At 41.1% G+C, this 20,930-nt stretch overlaps 1 protein-coding gene across 3 annotated transcripts in view; it reads left to right on the top strand.

Annotated features, from left to right (window-relative positions):
* The window catches only part of STAU2 (staufen double-stranded RNA binding protein 2), a 447,934-nt gene that overhangs the window by 41,868 nt on the left and 385,136 nt on the right, over positions 1-20,930 (top strand). For all 3 annotated transcript variants that reach the window (XM_030215580.1, XM_030215586.1, XM_030215579.1), the window contains exons 2-3: positions 575-779; positions 3,049-3,179. In XM_030215580.1, coding sequence (XP_030071440.1) covers positions 584-779; positions 3,049-3,179 — 327 coding nt within the window. In that variant the 5' untranslated portion in view covers positions 575-583. The remainder of the gene's footprint in view (positions 1-574; positions 780-3,048; positions 3,180-20,930) is intronic.

Raw genomic sequence — 20,930 nt, 5'->3', positions numbered from 1 at the left:
ATTCTCAGTCTCCCTCTGCTGGTAGGATTCTAGTACTTTAGTAAAAAGGGGTATGCTTACCACTGAATGGTAGTTTGCAGGCGAAGGTGTGTCTAGCCCGGATCCCTTCAGCAGTGGAGTGAGAACAATTTTGCCCATATCAGGAGGAAGAAAGCCAGTATTTATCAGTTCATTGAGACTACTGAGTATCCAGTTTACTGCTTCCATAGGTACTAATTCTTAAAGTGCTGCTAATACTGTATGGCAGATGCAACTTTCTGTTTAAAAATAGGCTTGTACTGGTTTCTTATGGCCTCTTGTGCTGGTGTCTTCTCTTCCCACCATGTTCACCGCTATCTTAAAATCTACAGTCCTCATTAGGTCAGGAGGATTTGCCTTCTGTATATAATGATGATTTTATGATCTTTATCTGTTCCATTTTCTCTGTTTTCTGTTTATTTTACTGTGCTTCAGCAGAGAAAAGCAAGGTTTATGATTCTGCTTCACCTTACTGTTCTTTTATCATCAAGTGGTTGGGAAATAGAGATTCAGATGTGTCTTGTGTAAAAAAAAATTTTTTTCTTTTCTTTTTCAGTGATATAGAATGGCACAAGTTAAAATGCAGTCCTCAGCTAATCTCTCTGGATCTCCCCTTTCTCCTTCGGTGCTACCCCCATCAGTAACAAGTGCCAGTACGCTGGGTCTGCATACCTCTATGAATGGATCTGCTCCAGAATCTGGGGCTAGCTGTTCCAATCCTACAGCTGGTCTTGTGGATTCTGCTGCTAATAACTCACCAGGTATGGAGGAGTTGCCATTTTTCTGCAGTCTGTTACTGCATCAGCAATACCCAAAGCTTTTCTTTTCTCAAAACCCCTTTAGAATCTAACTAATTTCCAGTCCCTCCCCCTTTCTGTATTTTATCCTGGCCCATCAGACTGACAGATGGTGACAGAAGCAGCAATATATTTTATTAATTTATTGGGATTTATTAACTGCCTTCTCTTTTCCTGGCTCATGTTCAAACTTAACACCTCTTGAGAATTGATCACCCTGACATTAACAAAGGTGTGCAGTATGGGAAGACAGTTAACTTCCCATATTTTTGTTATACACGTACAGGGGAGGAGAAATATTTAGAAAACGTAGGAACTGTTCAATTTTTAGGAACCAAGAAAATATGTTTTTGAATATTTGGGTGTCCTTTTACTAACAGCTTGTGCTAAATGCTAAGATGCCCATTATATTCTTATGGGCATCTTAGCATTTAGAGCGTGCTAATTGTTAGCTTGTGCTAAATCCGTTTTCACGCAGTAGTAAATGGACCCCTTATTTACTTATTGCAGTGGTTTCCAAACCTAGTCCTGGAGGCACCCCAGCCAGTCAGGTTTTCAGGATACCCACAATGAATATTCATGAGAGAGAATTGCACGCACTGCCTTCACTGCATGCAAATCTATCTCATGAATATTCATTGTAGGTATCCTGAAAACCTGACTAGCTGGGGTGCCTCCAGGACCAAGTTTGGGAAACACTGATTTATTGGATTTATAACCCGCCCATACATCTATAACATTCACAGTCATAGAAACATTACAAATAACACATACAATTAAAGTACGCATCTTCCTTTAAATTTACAGAGCACCCTAAAGACCATTAAAGCATCAGCAAACAAGTGCAGCATTTTAAACATCAACACCTTACGCTTGAATAAATAACAAAGCATAAATAGTACACATACCTCTCTGTGCATGTACTTGCAGACTTTCTTAAATGACAGTATGCACATGGTTCCACTTTGAAAATTACCTTTACATTTGCTATTTGGCATGCACAAATTTCTCTTCTAAATTTATGTGTATATTTTATGAAGTATGTGCATAGAAACTATCTCTATTCAGGGAATGTATCTGCTCTGCCTGCACAAACTTATTTCCATTTAATTTCTTATACTGCCTGCAAGCCCAAAAGCTGTTGAAGCAGTATACAGTCAGATACAGTGGGTATTTTTTTTTTCCTGAACCTGGTGGGATCACAGTCTGAGTTTGTACCTGAGGCAAACAATTCAGTTCATTTGGAATTGGGGGCTGGTATTTAGTTTGTATGCATATAAGTTTACACACACATTGAGAAGACAGCTTTATGAAAGCATAGTTTTGCACATGAAGCATTGTTTTACCTACAGGTATGTATTTTAAAATGGCCCTTACTGTGGGATTTTGGAGGCATAGGTAAGATTATTTAAGTTTTTTTTTCTGTATAAATACATTATTGAATTCATTAGCAAGTGATGTTTTACTTTGTCAGAAATGGTTCTGTTCATATTATCAGGGAATAGAAAGCTCTACAGTAGGTGGAAAAGATAAAAGTCAGATGTAACCTCTTAAAGAGCAAACTGGGAAGAAATTTGAGGAGGAAGTGAAAAGAAGAAATGGCAAAACTTGACTTGGAGGATTTACTCTATTAGTTCATAAGCCATTATTAAGATGGACTTGGGAAATCCCACTGCTTATTTCTTGGATAAACAGCTTAAAATCTGTTTTACTGTTCTGGGATCTTGCCAGTTACTTGTGACCTGGATTGGCCACTGTTGGAAACAGGATGCTGCTTGATGGACTTTTAGTGTGTCCCCAGTATGGCAACGCTTATGTTCTTATGTACTCATGTGGTGTATACAGTTGCATTCTGAAGGCTTGCATTTTGCCTATGAAACAAGGGTTAAGTAAGGCATTTTTCTATGTTTGCCTTTTTTAATAGCAGAAAAAAGTCAAAGATTTAACATTTTGCTTAACTTGAAAATCAGTTTCAGCACTGTAATAAATAATAAAATTAAGATTCAGAGTATTCATGGCCTTCCACTGGCATGGTTAATTTTAGGGAATATTTTTTTGAAGCCTATAATAGATGTTCCCAAACTCTACGCTGAAGTCCATTTTTTGGTAATCGTGGGCCAGGTGACACGTAGCTCCAATAACACAGAAATGTAGAAACCTTTTAAGCTTGCAGACCATAGAGCAGACTTCCTTCCCCACAAAATCATTTACAGATTTGTTTGTTCACTTGCAGCTCATCTCCAAGCTAACATGGCAAACCCCAAAGAGAAAACTCCAATGTGTCTGGTAAATGAGTTAGCCCGTTTCAATAGAATTCAACCCCAATATAAGCTTCTGAATGAAAAAGGGCCTGCTCATGCCAAGGTAAGTTTACCCTTGATAACGATTTCAAAGTCCCTCTTAGCCTTCCTTATCAGTGCTTTGCATTTGACTTGACATTCCTTATGCTGTTTCTTATTATTTTCAATTGGTTCCTTCTTCCACTTTCTGAAGGATTTTTTTTTAGCTTTAATAGCTTCCTTCACCTCACTTTTTAACCATGCTGGCTGTCGTTTGGTCTTCAGTTCTCCTTTTTTAATACATGGAATATATGTGGCCTGGGCTTCCTGGATGGTATTTTTGAACAGCATCCACACCTGATGTAACTTTTTGACCCTCGCAGCCGCTCCTCTACATTTTTTTTAACCTTTCTTCTCATTTTATCATAGTCTCCTTTTTTAAAGTTAAACGCTAACGTCTTGGCTTTCCTGCATATACTTACTTCAAAGCTAATATCAAATGTGATCATATTATGATCACTGTTATCAAGTGGCCCCAGCACCATTACCTCCTGCACCAGATCATGCGCTCCACTAAGGTGTAGATCAAAAATTTTTCATTCTCTTGTCTGCTCCTGTACCAGCTGCTCCATAAAGCAGTCCTTGATTTTGTGAAGGAATTTTACCTCCCTAGCATGTCCTGATGTTACATTTACCCAGTCAATATCGTGGTAATTGAAATCACCCATTATTATTGTGTTGCCCAGTTTGTTAGCATCCCTAATTTCCATTAACATTTCTACATCCGTCTGTTCATCTTGGCCAGGTGGATGTTAGTACACTCCTATCACTATCCTTTTCCCCTTTACACATGGAGTTTCAATCCATAGGGATTCCAAGATGTGTTTCGTTTCCTGCAGTATTTTCAATCTATTTGATTCAAGGTCCTCCTTAACATATAATGCTACTCCTCCACCAATTTGATCCACCCTATCACTACAATATAATTTGTACCCCGGTATGACAGTGTCCCACTTGTTATCCTCCTTCCACCAGGTCTCAGAGAAGCCTATTATATCTAATTTTTCATTTAGTGCAATATATTCTAACTTTCCCATTTTATTTCTTAGGCTTCTGGCACTCGCATATAGACATTTCAAACTATGTTTGTTGTTCCTATTTACATCATGTTCAGTACTTGACAGTATTTATTTGCAATCTTTTGTCTGATTTTTAATTTTATGTAAGGATACTTGATCTACTATAGGCTCTTTTGCAACTTCACTATCGGGATACCCTATCTTCCCTGTTTTGGTGATATCTTTGAAAGATACCTTATTCCGAACCATGTGCTTTTGAGCGACTATCGGCCTTCCCCCAGCCTCTAGTTTTAAAAGTTGCTCTATCTCCTTTTTAAATGCCGATGCCAGCAGCCTGGTCCCACCCTGGTTAAGGTGGAGCCCATCCTTTCAGAATAATTGCCCTCTTTCCCAGAATGTTGCCCAGTTCCTAACAAGTCTAAAACCCTCCCCCCTGCACCATCGTCTCATCCATGCATTGAGAATCCAGAGCTTTGCCTGTTTCTTGGGCCCTGCACATAGATCAGGTAGCAATTCAGAAAATGCTATCCTAGAGGTTCTGGATTTGAGCTTTCTACCTAAGAGCCTAAATTTGGCTTCCAGAACCTCTCTCCCACATTTTCCTATGTCATTGGTGTCCACATGTACGAAGACAGCTGGCTGCTCCCCATCACTATCTATAATCCTATCTAGGTGACGCGTGAGGTCCGCCACCTTCGCACCAGGCAGGCAAGTCACCAGGCGATCCTCACTTCCACCAGCCACCCAGCTATCTATATGCTTAATGATCGAATCACCAACTGCAACAGCTGTCCTAACCCTTCCCTCCTGTGGAGAACTTGGATTCATATCCTCAGTTCAAGAGGATACTACATCCCCTGGTGGGCAGGTCCTGGCTACAGGAGTACTTGTTGGGCAGACTGGATGGACCGTGCAGGTCTTTTTCTGCCGTCATCTACTATGTTACTATGTATGTTACTTCCTACTTCACCAGGGTGATGCTCTCCTTCTTGGAGATCTCCCTCCTCCAACATAACACAGGGGCTACGAGATTGGAGGTGGGAACTTCTCTACAACATCCCTGTAGGGCTTCTCTGTGTACCTCTGTCTCCCTCAGCTCCACCAAGTCTGCTACGCTAGCCTCAAGAGAATGGACTCGTTTGCATGGAGCTCTTTGCATCGGGCATACACATATAACCGCTTACCAACCGGGAAATAATCATACATATGACACTCAATGCAAAAGACTGGATAGTACCCCTCTCGCTGTTTGACTGCTGACTCCATGTTAGTATTTTTGAGTTTTTCAATAATTTAAAATCTTGCTAAAGTATTAAGGATATTAGCCTAATATGAAAATGTCTTTTAGTTTATATGATATATTGTGTGATTTATTTAGTGTTTCCTTCTTGTGTTTGCTAGATACCAGTGTCAGAAATGGTTTTCAGTGCTGATAAGGCAGAGAAATTGAAACAAATCTCTGTAAACCTTGAAGATGTAATGGGGCAATTTGACAAATTTGAAGAGTGGCAAATTGCCTGGACCGGCAGATTACTGAAAGAATTGAAAAATGAACTTGCAGAGCTATTGTTAGTAATATGTAATTTATCTTTAAAATCAGGCATGGTACTGGAAGATTGGAGGGTAGCCAATGTAAAGCTAATTTTTAAAAAGAGTTCTAGAGGTGATCTGGGAAATTATAGACTGTTAAGACTGATATCGGTGCTGGGCAAAATGGTACAGACTGTTGTAAAGAACAAAATTACAGATTCACCGAGATTTCTTTTAGTTCCTTCATATCATCCTTGAAACTATTTCTGGTACAGGTACATCTCTTACATATGCCCCTTCAAAGAAATGTAGTAGATTGATGATGTGAGATTTCCCTTGACAAAATCCATTTTGGCTTTGCCTCATTACTCCATGCTTATGTATATTCTTTGGTTAATATATATAATACTTCTATTTCTGTGGTGTGTATATTTGGTAAAGGCTTTTTCGATCTCGTCATTTTTACAACCAACTCCATGAAATCATCGACAATAAGCAGATTTATTTTATGGGGTGGAAACAACTGGTCATTAAATGTCACAGGCAGCGAATCTATAAAATGTATAAATGGGTACCGGTATGACAATTCTTCATACCTAGGTTGCCAGCAGGTGTAACAATTACCTGTGTATAATAGGTAAACCACTAATTGTACCCACAGAAAGGCGATATATCATTTCCCATCCCCTTTCCCTTTCACCAAGTAACCTACCTGGCACCTGGAATACTGCTAAAGCAAATAAAGCTTTGTTCCGCCACTATTTTCATTGCTATTTCTTTTTTTCCTTTCTTTTACTGGTGTTGAAGGGCAGGGCTGGAATTCCCTGTAAGTTTGTTTATCTGTAATGCAAAACAACCTATGTATAAAGCATTTTCTGTCAGAATACAGTCATTTGGGCTGATGGCTTTGCTGAAGGAGAGGTAGAAGGGGGACTGTGGGAGATGGCTAGGTAGAAGGAGTGGCTGAGTAGGGTGGCTATGGAGAAGGAAGGAGGCTGTGGGAGATGGCTAGGAAGATGGGGAGGCTGAGGGGAGGATGGTTAGGGAGAAGGAGGGGGCTACAGGGAAGGCTAGGGAGGAGGGGACTATGGGAAATGGCTAGGGAGAAGAAGGGGCTGTAGTGGATCAGTCTTCTTTGTTAAAGAGGCTGCAGACAGAAACAGTGGGTAGGGTTAAATGGCCATTTTTCTCTGTAGAGGGAGGGTATGGTTAAATGGCCATTTTTCTCAATGGAGGGGGGTGAATAGTGGAGTGCCGTAGGGATCTGTACTGGGACCAGTGCTGTTTAACATATTTATAAATGATCTTGAAATCAGAGTGACGAGTGAAGTGATTAAATTTACAGATGACACAAAGGTATTCAGAGTTGTCAAAATGCATGCAGATTGTGAAAACTTACAGGAAGACCTTAGGAAACTGAAGACTTGGCATCCAAATGGCAGATGAAATTTAACGTAGACAAATGTAAAATGATACACATTGAGAAGAATAATCTGAATCATAGTTACCTGATGCTAGGGTCTACATTAGGAGTCAGCATTCAAGAAAAAGATTGAGGTATCTTTGTAGATAATACTCTGAAATCTTCTGCCCAATGTGCGGTAGAGGCCAAAAAAGCAAACAGAATGCTAGGAATTATTAAAAAATGAATGCAAATAAGACTAAGACTATTATAATGCCTCTGTATCGCTCTATGATGCGACCTCACCTTGAGTATTGTGCTCAATTCAGGTCGCCGTATCTCAAAAAAGATATAGTGGAATTAGAAAAGGTTCAAAGAAGAGCGACCATGATGATAAAGGGAATAGAACTCCTCCCATATGAGGAAAGGCTAAAGAGTTTAGGGCTCTTTTTCTTGGAAAATAGACGGCTGAGGAGAGATATGACTGAGGTCTTTAAAATCCTGAGTGGTGTGGAATGGTTGGAGGTGAATTGATTTTTCACTCATTCAAAAAGTACAAAGACCAGGGGACACTCAATGAAATTGTATGGAAATAGTTTAAACAAAAATAGGAAGAAATATTTTTTCACTTAAAGAAATAGTGAAGATCTGGAACTTTTTGCAGGAGGATTTGGTAATGGTGGTTAGTGTATCTGGGTTAAAAAAAAAGGTTTGGACAAGTTTCTGGAGGAAAAGTCCATAGTTTGTTATTTAGATAGACATGGGGGAAATCCACTGTTTGCCCTGGGATTGATTTCAAGGAATGGTGCTACTAATTGGGTTTCTGCCAGGTACTTGTGACCTGGATTGACTACTGTTGGAAGCAGGATACTGGGCTAGATGGACGATTGGTCTGACCCAGTATGGTTGTTCTTATGTTCTGAACAACATGAAGAAACAGCAGCTGTTTTACCACTAGCTTTTTAAAAACTGCCAAACTCACAAACAAAGGAACAAAACAGCTGTTTCTTTTTTTCTTTTGACTGTTAGAGCAAATCACACCCTAATGATGATACCGTTAGCCAAACTCCTAGCCAATCAAAACCTCAATCCTTACATATATGCAGACGATGTCACAATCTACATCCCGTTCAAACATGATTTAAATGAAATCACCAACGAGATCAACCAAAGCCTCCAAATCATGCATACCTGGGCAGATGCAGTCCAATTAAAACTTAATGCAGAAAAAACACAATGTCTTGTACTCACTTCCCTTGGATATAACAAAAGAGAGGGAGCGAAGTACAAACTAAAGTCCAAACAAAAAAAACAGCACCACGGGCCTTTAAAAATGGAACACGGTTCTTTAATGAATGAGCCTTGACAAAAAGACCCGACATGGGTAAGGAATAATATATTGTAGAGGAATATATTGTAGAGGAATATATTCGAGTTATTCCCCAAGTTTTCCACGTCATCACTGTGACCCCTGACGCAGGTGCTAGTCACCGAAACACGGCCCGTGTCGGGTCTTTTTGTCAAGGCTCATTCATTAAAGAACTGTGTTCCATTTCTAAAGGCCTGTGGTGCTGTTTTTTTTGTTTGTACTCACTTCCCAACATAACACAAAAAACTTCTCCACCGTAATCACACCTTACTGTTCTCTGCTTGTCTCACAAAACCTGAAAATTCTTGGAGTTACTATTGATCAAAACCTCACTCTCGATACCCATGTGAAGAACATGACGAAAAAGATGTTCCACACCATGTGGAAACTCAAAAGAGTAAAACCATTCTTCCCGAGACACATCTTCCACATTCTGGTACAATCAATGGTAATAAGCCATTTGGACTACTGCAACGCACTATGTACGGGCTGCAAAGAACAGACTATTAAAAAACTCCAAACAGCCCAGAATACTGCCGCCAGACTCATATTTGGAAAAACCAAATACGAAAGTGCAAAACTCCTTAGAGAGAAACTGCACTGGCTCCCACTTAAGGAACGCATTGCGTTCCAGATATGAACGGTTGTACACAAAATCATTCACGCAGACACCCCTACCTACATGTTGAACCTAGTAGACCTACCACCCAGAAACGCCACAAGAACATCCCGCAAATTTCTCAATCTACACTTCCCCAGCTGTAAAGGACTAAAATACAAGCTGATGCATGCCACCACCTTCTCTTACACGATACAAATTGTCGATACAAATAACTTTCGCAAATCTCTGAAGACACACCTCTTCAACAAAGCCTACAAAGAAAACCAACAGCTTCAATGACCCACTTTACCAAACTAACCAGCTATGAAAATCCACTCCCACAATCACCTGCCTAATTACTCCCTCTCTCCTCCCTTACTCAATCTCTGCACACTACTAACTGTATCTGATATTCTGGAATGACAATGTCATTATACAACTACTAGTAAAAAAGGCCCGTTTCTGACACAAATGAAACGGGCGCTAGCAAGGTTTTCCTCGGAGTGTGTATGTTTGGGAGAGTGTATGTGAGAGTGACTGTTTGAGAGTCAGAGTGAAAGTGTGAGTGTGTGAGAGAGAGAGTGAGTCTGGGTGTGAGTGTGTTTGTGAGAATGAGAGTGTGTGCAAGTGTGTATGTGAGACACAGTGTGAGAGAGAGTGTGTGTGTGTGGGCGAGAGAGAGAGTGTGTGTGAGACACAGATTCTCTGTTTGAGTGAGTGTATGAGACCAAGCGAGTGTGTGAGTGACTGTGTGGCACATAGAGAGTGAATGTGATACAGTGTGAGACAGAGTGTGTGAGAGTGAGAGTTAGAACGACATTGCATATCAGAGAGAGAGAGTGTGAGCCGTGCCCTCCCAATCCATGGCCATCTGTCCCCTGCTCCCTCCATTCATCCTTTTCCAGCAATTCCCCTCTCTCTCTGAGCCCTGCCCTCCCAATCAATGCCCATCCATGCTCCTCTGTCCCCTGCCCCCTCCATTCATCCCTTTCCAGCAATTCCCCTCTGTCCCTGAGCCCTGCCCTCCCAATCCATGGCCATCCATGTTTCTCTGTCACCTGCCCCCTCCATTCATCCCTATCCAGCATTTTCCCTCTCTGCCTGAGGCCTGCCCTGCAATCCATATCCATCCATGCCCATCTGTCCCCTCCATTCATCCCTATCCAGCATTTCCCCTCTCCCTGAGTCCTGCCCTTCCAATCCATGCCCATCCATGCTCCTCTGTCACCTGGCCCCTCCATTCATCCCTATGCAGCATTTCCCCTCTCTGCCTGAGGCCTGCCCTGCAATCCATATCCATCCATGGCCATCTGTCCCCTCCATTCATCCCTATTCAGCATTTCCCCTCTCCCCGAGTCCTGCCCTTCCAATCCATGGCCATCCATGTTTCTCTGTTACCTGCCCCCTCCATTCATCCCTATCCAGCATTTCCCCTCTCTGCCTGAGGCCTGCCCTGCAATCCATATCCATCCATGCCCATCTGTCCCCTCTATTCATCCCTATCCAGCAATTCCCCTCTCTCCCTGAGCCCTGCCCTGCAATCCATATCCATCCATGCCCATCTGTCCCCTCCATTCATCCCTATCCAGCATTTCCCCTCTCCCTGAGTCCTGCCCTTCCAATCCATGCCCATCCATGCTCCTCTGTCCCCTGCCGCCTCCATTCATCCTTTTCCAGCAAGTCCCCTCTCTCCCTTCCATGACCCTCCCTCGCATCCATGCTCCTCTCTCTCCCATGTCCCAGCCTGGCCCGCCCTCTTCTTCCCCCCCCCCTCGCATCCATGCATCGTTTTGTTTTTTTTTTCTTCTTTTTCAATTTACCTCCGTGGCGTTTCCAGCAACGAAGCGTCAGGGAAGGAGGCGGCGCTCCCGACGTCTAGCTTTCCCTTCGCTGTGTTCCGCCTTAAAAAGAAGGCGGAACACAGCGAAGGGAAGGCTAGACGTCGGGAGCACCGCCTCCTTCCCTGACGTTTCGCTTCCCGATTTGTTTGTTTTGTCGCGAGGGCGGGGCAGAGACGGCTGGCTGGCTTGAAGGCTTCACACCACGAATCCACGAACCCTACAGCCTCAGTGACGTCAGATGGCTTCAGGGCTTCAGGGCTTCATAGAACGTTGTCCTCATTAGAACGTTCACGGTGCGTTTTATTATATTAGATGTAAGCCACATTGAGCCTGCAAATAGGTGGGGGTAATGTGGGATACAAATGCAATAAATAATAATAATATAAGGCATTCTCCTTGACTATATATTTCACATGACCTTAACTTTAAAAAAAAAAAAAATGTATGCTTCTTAATAAAGCATTGCTCTGCCACTATTTTCACTGAAAAAGAATAAACTTTATCTGTAACATTTCCTGTTGATAAAATATACGTTTTCATTTATGTGCTGTTCCCTAGCTTTGTCACGTGTTGAGGGGGTGGGGTGGGGACAGTACAGTATGATGTTAACCAGCACCTTTTTTAGTAAGTATCATGCAGTGTTCACTGACTTTTAGAACTGTACTAACTTTTAAAAAGAGCTTTTGTGCAGCCAGTGATGATGATAAAGGCTATTATGGACACTTTAGATCCAGATTTCTACTGTCCAATATCAAGTTTATTTTTTATCTAAATTTTTAGAACATCATGTTCTTAGTCAGTTACAAGCTGTTTATGTATGATAATTATTATCATCATCACAGTAGTAGTAGTAAGTTATAGGACCTTGTAGATTCTAATGTATTACTGGACCCACAGCAGCATGGTTTTCAAAAAGGATACAGTATAGAAATTGTTGGTATCCCTGGTTATCTGTTAGTTTTTGACATGTCTGCAACATTTTACTTATTAAAAAATTTCTATACCGCATAATCCACAACGTTCTCATCTGTTAACAGAATATGCATACATAAAAGCATGTAATAAACACGTATGCTGTCAAATACAAAACTTCTGTAACTAAGACATATATGGATCAAAGATTGTTATCAGACCCAGAACTTTAGTCCAATCGCTTCAGTCAAATTATTTCTGTCGTTCTACTCTTGATCTTCTGCTACTCCATATTCTTGTATACTACTACTACTACAACTGTTTTACATCCTGAAATTTTTGAGCTTTAATGGTAAACTGTTCCACATAGTAGGGCCTGCCACATGAAAAATAGTTGCTCTATACTCTCTCAACTCTCAATTTTATGGCCTGATATGACGGGACATCTAAACTTAATTGATCTGCTGATCTCAAAAGTTTAGGTGCTTGATATACATGCATCTTTGCTGCTAACATTTTAGGTACCTGACTGCTTAACTACAAGAACCGATGTGGGATGGAGCTATTCTGGACCTGGTGCGTACAAACGGAGAGAATGTTTCTGATGTTATGGTAGGAGACCATTTGGCATCTAGTGATCACCAATTGGTGTGGATCAATATTAAGACAGAGGAGAGGGCTTATTCAAGATTGAAGGTCCTGGATTTCAAAAGAACTAACTTTACTGAGATGGTGGAATTTCTCAAGGAAGAATTAGCTCACTGGGGCTGACAGTGCCTGGATATGATGGCATCTCAGCAGAATGCCCCCAGTTTTTCATTTACAGGAAGGAGAGTGACTTGGTGTGGCTGGAAACACCAGTTGTAGCCTTGGCATTAGAGTAAGCTTATGTGAGTCTTTTCCCTGTGGCCGTCAGCTCCTTCTTCATGGCTATTGCAAGTATATATTTATAAAATTTGCCATGTGTATGTTGCTGCCGATCATAAAATAGTGCTACATATACATATATGTCCCTCATGTGAAGCTGTAAGTTTTTTTTAATTTTTTTGTGATTGTACTTTTATTAAATGGTCTTGTCACATGTGCAGCGCCACATAGGCATACATTTTATAGTGGTGCTTAACTTATTTTATAAAAGTCAGCACTCACAAAGCCTCTTATAAAATATTGGCCTAGTTTTAAACAGGAGGACTTAGACATCCGTTTCCTTACCTGTATGAAGTTAATTTCAGCCTAGTAAGAGCAGCATTTTAAAAATACAGTTTCCTGCACTGTTATTTTATTTTATTTATAAAGAGAGGTACACTTTTTTTTAAATGACGTGTTGTTTTTAACCCAAAATGACAGGAACTTCCCCCCCCCCCATCCCAAGAAAAAACCCCTTTTGTCCCTTGTCATCAGTAGTGCACCTTATTTGAACAGTAGGGTGTCCTATTGACAACATTGCTCCCAAAATGGATAAAAAAGAAAAATCTCATGCTTTAGGGATTGAATAAGCTGGTCTAAAAATTTACATAATGAGAAGTTAGCTTTTTCAAGATTAGCAGAGCCTATGAGTTAGTATTTTACTAGAGGACATAAGGTTTAATCACAATACTGTACTTTGTGATCAATTTTTGGGGGAAAAATGTTTGTTCATATCCCTATTTTGGGTGAATCCAGTAGATGGCAGGTTGTCTACAGTTACGGTATTCAGAAACAAAAAAAACATGCCTAATGTGAACTGGCATGAGAGTGTTAGGCAGTCCTATTTAGCCCTTCTCATTCAGAGAATTTCAGAATTTCAGAACAAGTACTTTCTCATCATTAGCGTAGCTGTAGTCTGCACTTTTTGAACATTATGTGTTGTGAAGTCAGGTTTGAGAGAACCAAAAATTGTCAGAAGACAGTAAGAATAGCCATACTCGGTCAGACCAATGGTCCATCTAGCCCAGCATCCTTCTTCCAACAGTGGCCAATCCAGGTCACAAGTACCTGGCAGAAACCCAATTAGCAGCAACATTCCATGCTACCAATCCTGGGGCAAGCACTGGCTTCCCCCATGTCTATCTCACTAATAGACTATGATTGACTTTTGCTCTAGGAACTTGTCCAAACCTTTTTTAAACCCAGATAAGTTCGGATTTGAAAAGTGATAGAGAAGTAATATGTCTAAGATGAGAAGGCAAACGATTCCATAGCTTGGAATCTTGGAAAGAGGAACATGTTATGTCTACTATGCTCATAGAAAATTTCTCTGTGGGTAAGGATCGTAAGAAGATTAAGTTGTGCGGATTGGAGTGTGCGTGTCTGAGAATAGGGAATAAAGTATCGGGAGAAGTAGGAAGGTTCTGAAGAAATGAGTGTTTTAAAGATAAGTAGAAGGATCTTGTAAGTGATGTGGTGAGGGTTAGTGAACCAGTGGGATGCTTTGAGTAATGGGGTTACGTGGTCATATTTCCTAGGATGATGACGTCGTCTGGTGGTATTTTGAAACAACTGTAAGCAATGACGGTCCTTCACATGCAACCAGAGGTAGAGGGAATTAACAATAATTTATTTGGGTAATAGAGAGTGGATATTAAGAGTGGAAAAGTGTAATAATGGTTGGATTGATCTGATGAGATGTAGTTTATAGAAAGACAGTCTTAGAGATTTGTTCACTAAGGGTAAATGTGGAGTCAAGAATGAGTCCGAGAATACGCGTGGAGTGGACCTGAGAGATAGAGAAACCATTAAGAAAAATAGGGTATCGCAGTGGTAGCTTATTTGAGGTGTATAAGAATAGTAAAGCCTTAAATTTTTCTGAGTTAAGTACCAACTTATTTTCTCTATGCCATGATGTAATTTGTTCAAGACGGGAATTCAGAGACAAGATAGCTTGTTGACTGGTAGGAGCTATAGGACATAGAATTTGAATGTCATCAGCATATATGGATATTGTCATATCAACAGTGAGCCAGTGTGAGAAGGGGAGCCAGAAAAATATTGAAAAGCAAGAGTGAAAGGATAGACCCCTTAGGGACACCTACTTGATAGATGAAAAGGGTTGGATTGATTGTCTTTAGTGTAGCCTGTATATTGCCTTTTGTCCAAGTAGGAGATGAACCAATGAGACCAGTAGCAGTGATTCCTATATACTTTAATGACTTCATTCCAGATATCAACTCAAATTTGATCATGTTATGATCACTATTTCCCAGTGGATCCAACACCATTACCTCTCATACTATGCCTTGCATTCCACTAATGACTAGATCTAAAATAGCTCCCCCTCTTGTCAGTTCTTGGACCAGTTGCTCCAAGAAGCAGTCATTTATTACATCTAAAACTTTTACCTCCCTAGCGCTCCCTGATGTAGCCTTTATCAAGTCAGTATTGGATGTTGCCCAATTTTCCAGCTTTTCTTTTTCTAAACATTTGTTCATGTGTCTGTTCGTTCTTTCCTGGTGGATGATAGTACAGCCCTACCAGTATGCTCTTTCCCTTCACACTTGTTATTTCTAGCCACAAAGATTCTACGCTGCTATCTGTTTCATGTAAAGTATTTATGTTGTTTGACTAAATTCCCTCTTTAACATATAGCGCAACCCCCCACCCAATTTGATACAGAGTGTCCCATTGATTGTCCTCCTTTCACCAAGTCTCTGAGATGCCTATTATATCTGCCTCTTCATTTAGTGATTATATACTCCAACTCTCCATCTTATTTTTTAGGCTTCTAGCATTTTTATACAGACCCTTCAAATTGTGTGTTTTTTTTCCTAGCATCTACAAGGTGCTTTGAAGTTGAGGGGGATAATTTACATCCTTTACTCTGTTCTCCCATTAAACACTCTTGGCTTTCTTTCACTATTACAGAAATCTCTCTATTGGGATTACCAACATATTCTGTTTCAATGGTATCCTTCGAAGATACTTAACACCAAACCAAGCACTTTTGGGCAACTGTCAGCTCCCCCCCCATTTTAGTTTAAAAGCTGCTCTATCTAATTTTTAAAGTTATTGCCAGCAGCCTGATTCCATCCTGGTTAAGGTGGAGTCTGTTCTTTCAGAACAGGTTCCCCCTTCCCCAAAATGTTGTCCAGTTCCTAACACATCTAAATTCCTCATCCTTGCACCATCATCTTAACCACTCATTGAGACTGCGGAGCTCTGCCTGCCTCTTGGGTCCTACACAGGGAGCATTTCTGAAAATGCTACCAAGGAGGATTTGGATTTCTACTTAAGTGCCTAAATTTGGCTTCCAGAACCTTCCTCCCATATTTTTCTATGTCATTGGTACTCACATATATCCAAGACAGCAGTCTCCTCCCCAACACTATCTAAAATCTTATCTGGGTGATGTGTGAGGTTCGCCACCTTCATATCAGGCAGGCAAGTTACCATACAATCTTCAAACCCCCCAGCCACCCAGTTATCTACATTCCTGATGATTGATTTACCGACTACCACAGTTGTCCTAACCCTTTCCTCCTGGAGACAAATCCTCAGTTCAAGAGAGTATTTCATCACCTGGTGGGCAGGTCCTGACTACAGGATTACTTCCTACTTCGCCAGGGTGATGCTGTCCTTTTAGGAGACCTCCCCACTTTAATGCAGCATAAGGCTGCCAGACCGGAAGTGGAACTTCTCTAGAACATCCCCGTAGGCCTCCTCTTTGTCTTCCTCAGCTCATCCAAGTCTGCTGCTGTAGCCTCAAGAGAATGGACTCTTTCTCTGAGAACTAGGAGCTCTTTGCATTGAGCACACACATATAACTTCTCGCCAACTGGTAGATAATCATACATGTAGCACTCAGTGCAAAAGACTGGATAGTACCCCTCTTGCTGCTGGACTGCTATCTGCATCTTAGTGTTATTTTGTTGTTTAAACTTCTTAAGGTACTAGGGATATTAGATTAATATAAAGAACATTAAGATTATCCTATATAATAATTTCCAACTCCAACGTTCTGAAGCTGACTCCTGTGGCACTGAAGGGTTCTTAGGGTCCGTGCGGTTTGTGGGGTTCATGCTGGCTGTAACCATCTGTCTCACTGTCCCACCCTTGCGTCATAATGTTATGACGTCGAGGGCTGAACACTGAAAGGGAAGGGGACGCAGCATAGTTGCTAGGCACAGCAACGCAACGTCACAACCATGAGGGTGTCATCGTCCCTCCCTTCCTCCCTCCCTCCCTTCCAGTTCCAGGCCCCCTCCCTCCGATGTTTAAAAGTCATCTTCACTTACCAAGTTAGGGTTACGGCGGCTGGCAGCAGCGGTAAAACGCGTGCAGCCTTGGCCCTTTTCTCTCTCTCAGCTGTGGTCCCGCCCTTGCGGAAACAGGAAATGAGGGCGGGACCACAGCTGAGAGAGAGAGAAGGGCCTGTTTCATTTCTTTCAGAAACTGGCCTTTTTTTACTAGTATTGTATATTGTGTGATTTATTTAGTGTTTCCTTCTCAGAAAATAATTAAATGTAATTAAAACTCTAATGACTCTCCCTCCCCTTTTGTTATCCTAATTAGAATTATTGACTATTAGTTAAGACTATAAATGAAGAGATTTGGTGGGGGTGTGCAGGCGGGAATTGAGGAGGTTGGGTGGGAATAAAGACTGAACTAGGCCCTGCTGTGCCTTCTAGACGCTATCTGTTAAACACTGTATAAGTACATATGTAATGCCACACTGGGAAAAGACCAAGGGTCCATCGAGCCCAGCATCCTGTCCATGACAGCGGCCAATCCAGGCCAAGGGCACCTGGCAAGCTTCCCAAAAGTACAAACATTCTATACATGTTATTCCTGGAATTGTGGATTTTTCCCAAGTCCATTTAGTAGTGGTTTAGGGACTTGTCCTTTAGGAAACCGTTTAACCCCTTTTTAAACTCTGCCAAGCTAACCGCCTTCACCTTGTTCTCCGGCAACGAATTCCAGAGTTTAATTATGCGTTGGGTGAAGAAATATTTTCTCCAATTTGTTTTAAATTTACTACACTGTAGTTTCATCACATGCCCCCTAGTCCTAGTATTTTTGGAAAGCGTGAACAGACACTCCACTCCACTCATTATTTTATATACTTCTATCATGTCCCCCTCAGCCGTCTCTTCTCCAAGCTGAAAAGCCCTAGCCTCCTTAGTATTTCTTCATAGGGAAGTCATATGCTGTGGTTCATGTTTTAGAAATTATGGGGAAAAGAGTTTTATTTATTTATTTGTTACATTTGTACCCCACATTTTCCCACCTATTTGCAGGCTCAGTGTGGCTTACAAAGTACCGTGAGGCGCTAGCCACCTCTGGTGATAAAACAAATACAGAGTGATGTTATTGTCAATGAGATAAATCTGTTACAGACATATTAGGGAATCGTAGAGAAGAGTTGTATAGTGTTCATTACAAGTTTTGGTTTCTTTGTGTTGCTGGGTTCAGGCGTTTTAAGTTGGGTCAGTAGGGTATGCCTTTTCAAACAGGTTGGTCTTTAGCGATTTCCGGAAGTTGAGGTGGTCGTACGTTGTTTTTTATGGTTTTTGGTAGTGCATTCCAGAGTTGCATGCTTATATAGGAGAAGTTGGATCCATAAATTGATTTATACTTGAGTCCTTTGCAGCTAGGGTGGTGAAGATTTAGGTATGTTTGTGATGATCTGGTTGAGTTTCTGGTTGCAGGTCTATGAGGTCAGTCAACCCATACATCTATGCAGACGATGTCACGATATACATTCCGTTCAAACAAGACATAACCGAAATCACACATAGCCTCCAAATAATGAACTCATGGGCGGACGCATTCCAACTAAAGCTAAACGCAGAAAAAAACCACAGTGTCTCATCCTATCCTCACAATACAACACAAACAAAACCAATACCATAAACACCCCAGACTATACACTTTCGGTTTCAGACAGCCTGAAAATACTGGGAGTCACAATTGACCGAAATCTCACACTCGAAGACCATGCGAAAAATACAGCAAAGAAAATGTTCTACTCAATGTGGAAACTAAAAAGAATTAAACCTTTCTTCCCAAGGGAAGTATTCCGCAGCCTAGTACAATCAATGGTGCTAAGTCATTTTGACTACTGCAATGCCATTTATGCCGGATGCAAAGAGCAAATCATTAAGAAGCTTCAAACCGCGCAAAACACAGCAGTCAGACTTATATTTGGGAAAGCAAAATACGAAAGCGCCAAACCCCTAAGAGAAAAACTACATTGGCTCCCACTAAAAGAGCGAATTGCGTTCAAAGTCTGCACCCTGGTCCACAAAATCATTTACGGGGAAGCCCCTTCCTACATGTCAGATCTTATAGACTTGCCTACTAGGAACGCAAAAAGATCATCATGCACATTCCTCAACCTCCACTATCCTAACTGTAAAGGGCTAAAATATAAATCCACATACGTGACCAGTTTCTCATACATCTGCACGCAGCTATGGAATGCACTACCGAAGACCATAAAAACAACGCAAGACCTAACCACTTTCCGAAGGCTACTGAAAACAGATCTGTTCAAGAAGGCATACCATAAACATCCATCTTAAACACTAACTAATAACATTACACACGATGTATACAAAACCGAACTCCTATCACAGGACTGGTTAACTTATTGGCTATGAATAATCAAGTACCACCACTGTTAAACCTTATACCGAATATGATCTCAATGTAATCAATGACCTAATGTATGTACAATACAATTTGTACTCAGGAATCTTCATGCAATACCATAATGTATTATTCTCTACCATGTATGTATGCACACGGTATATATATACCAAGATCTGTCCCATATATGTTATATTCCATGTACGTTCCAATTAAGTTACCATATATGTATGCACCTTATCACAATTTTACCATTTGTAATTCTGTTACCCAGAAATGGCAACCGCCATTACGGCAAAGCCACATTGAGCCTGCAAATTGGTGGGAAAATGTGGGATACAAATGCTACAAATAAATAAATAAATATCCTGGGGCATAGCCATAGATAATTTTGTGGACCAGGGTGCAGATTTTGAAAGTAATACGTTCTTTGATTGGGAGCCAATGTAGTTTTTCTCGAAGGGGTTTGGCGCTTTCGAATTGCGATTTTCCAAATATAAGACTGGCTGTTTTGAGCGGTCTGTAGCTTCTTTATGAGTTGTTCTTTGTATCCCGCATAAATTCCGTTGCCGTAGTTGGCATGGCTTAGAACCATTGATTGTATCAGGTTGCGGAACGTTGCCCTCGGGAAGAATGGTTTCACGTGTTTAAGTTTCCACATAGAGTGGAACATTTTCTTGATTGTAGAGTTAACTTGGCTCTCGAGTGCAAGGTTCCTGTCAATTGTGACACCGAGGATTTTCAGGTTATCTGAAATAGGGAGGGCGTAATCTGGGGTGATTAAGTTTGTGGGTATGTTCGTATTGTATTGGGATGAGAGGATGAGGCAGTGTGTTTTCTCTGTATTCAGTTTTAGTTGAAATGCATTTGCCCATGAGTTTTTATTTTTTAATTCTAACTGTCTTTATCAATAAACCTACCTTACCTCTTAAACCCCAACCTTTAAATCACCATAGCACAGAAAAATGTTTACTTATCTAGAGAAATGTCCTCTTCTCTCAGAGCTTCTCAGAAAGTTAGTTTCCTGGGACCTTTCCTCTCTATATAGTTTTGATTCTAAGGGGACTGCTTCAAACAGACCCTTTGAAGCTAACATAATAATCAGATTGCCCTATTTACTTTTGCAGCTGTTCTACTTTCCTCACACCTTAACACTTAATTCAGGTCAGTAGCTCACTTCCAGGCAAAAACGGAAAGTAACTTTCTTTTAAGACAAAGTTTATGCCCTGTTACTATCCTTTTTAATGCTCTTGGCTGTTACAGTTAAGTTCTGCCTCTAGAAGAAAGTTTCAGTTTAAAACTGTGGGAAAAAGGGTTGTACAATATGGAAACTAGTCAGGGCCGCCAAGAGACTGGGCCGGGCTCAGAGAATTTTGTCCCCCCTGCCCACCTCTCAGCGGCCCTGAAACTAGTTAGTTAAGCTTACTTCTGTGCTTTCTAGAGGCTCTTATCTGCACCCTTCTCCTCCACTGCTAACTCCAGACTCCGTTCCTTTTATCTTGCTGCACCATATGCCTGGAATAGACTTCCTGAGCC

The sequence above is a fragment of the Microcaecilia unicolor genome, chromosome 1 (assembly GCF_901765095.1).
Source record: "Microcaecilia unicolor chromosome 1, aMicUni1.1, whole genome shotgun sequence".
In the NCBI taxonomy this organism is placed as follows: Eukaryota; Metazoa; Chordata; class Amphibia; order Gymnophiona; family Siphonopidae; genus Microcaecilia; species Microcaecilia unicolor.
The sequence above is the reverse complement of the archived record's forward strand: the minus strand, read 5'-3'. Positions and strand labels throughout refer to the sequence as shown.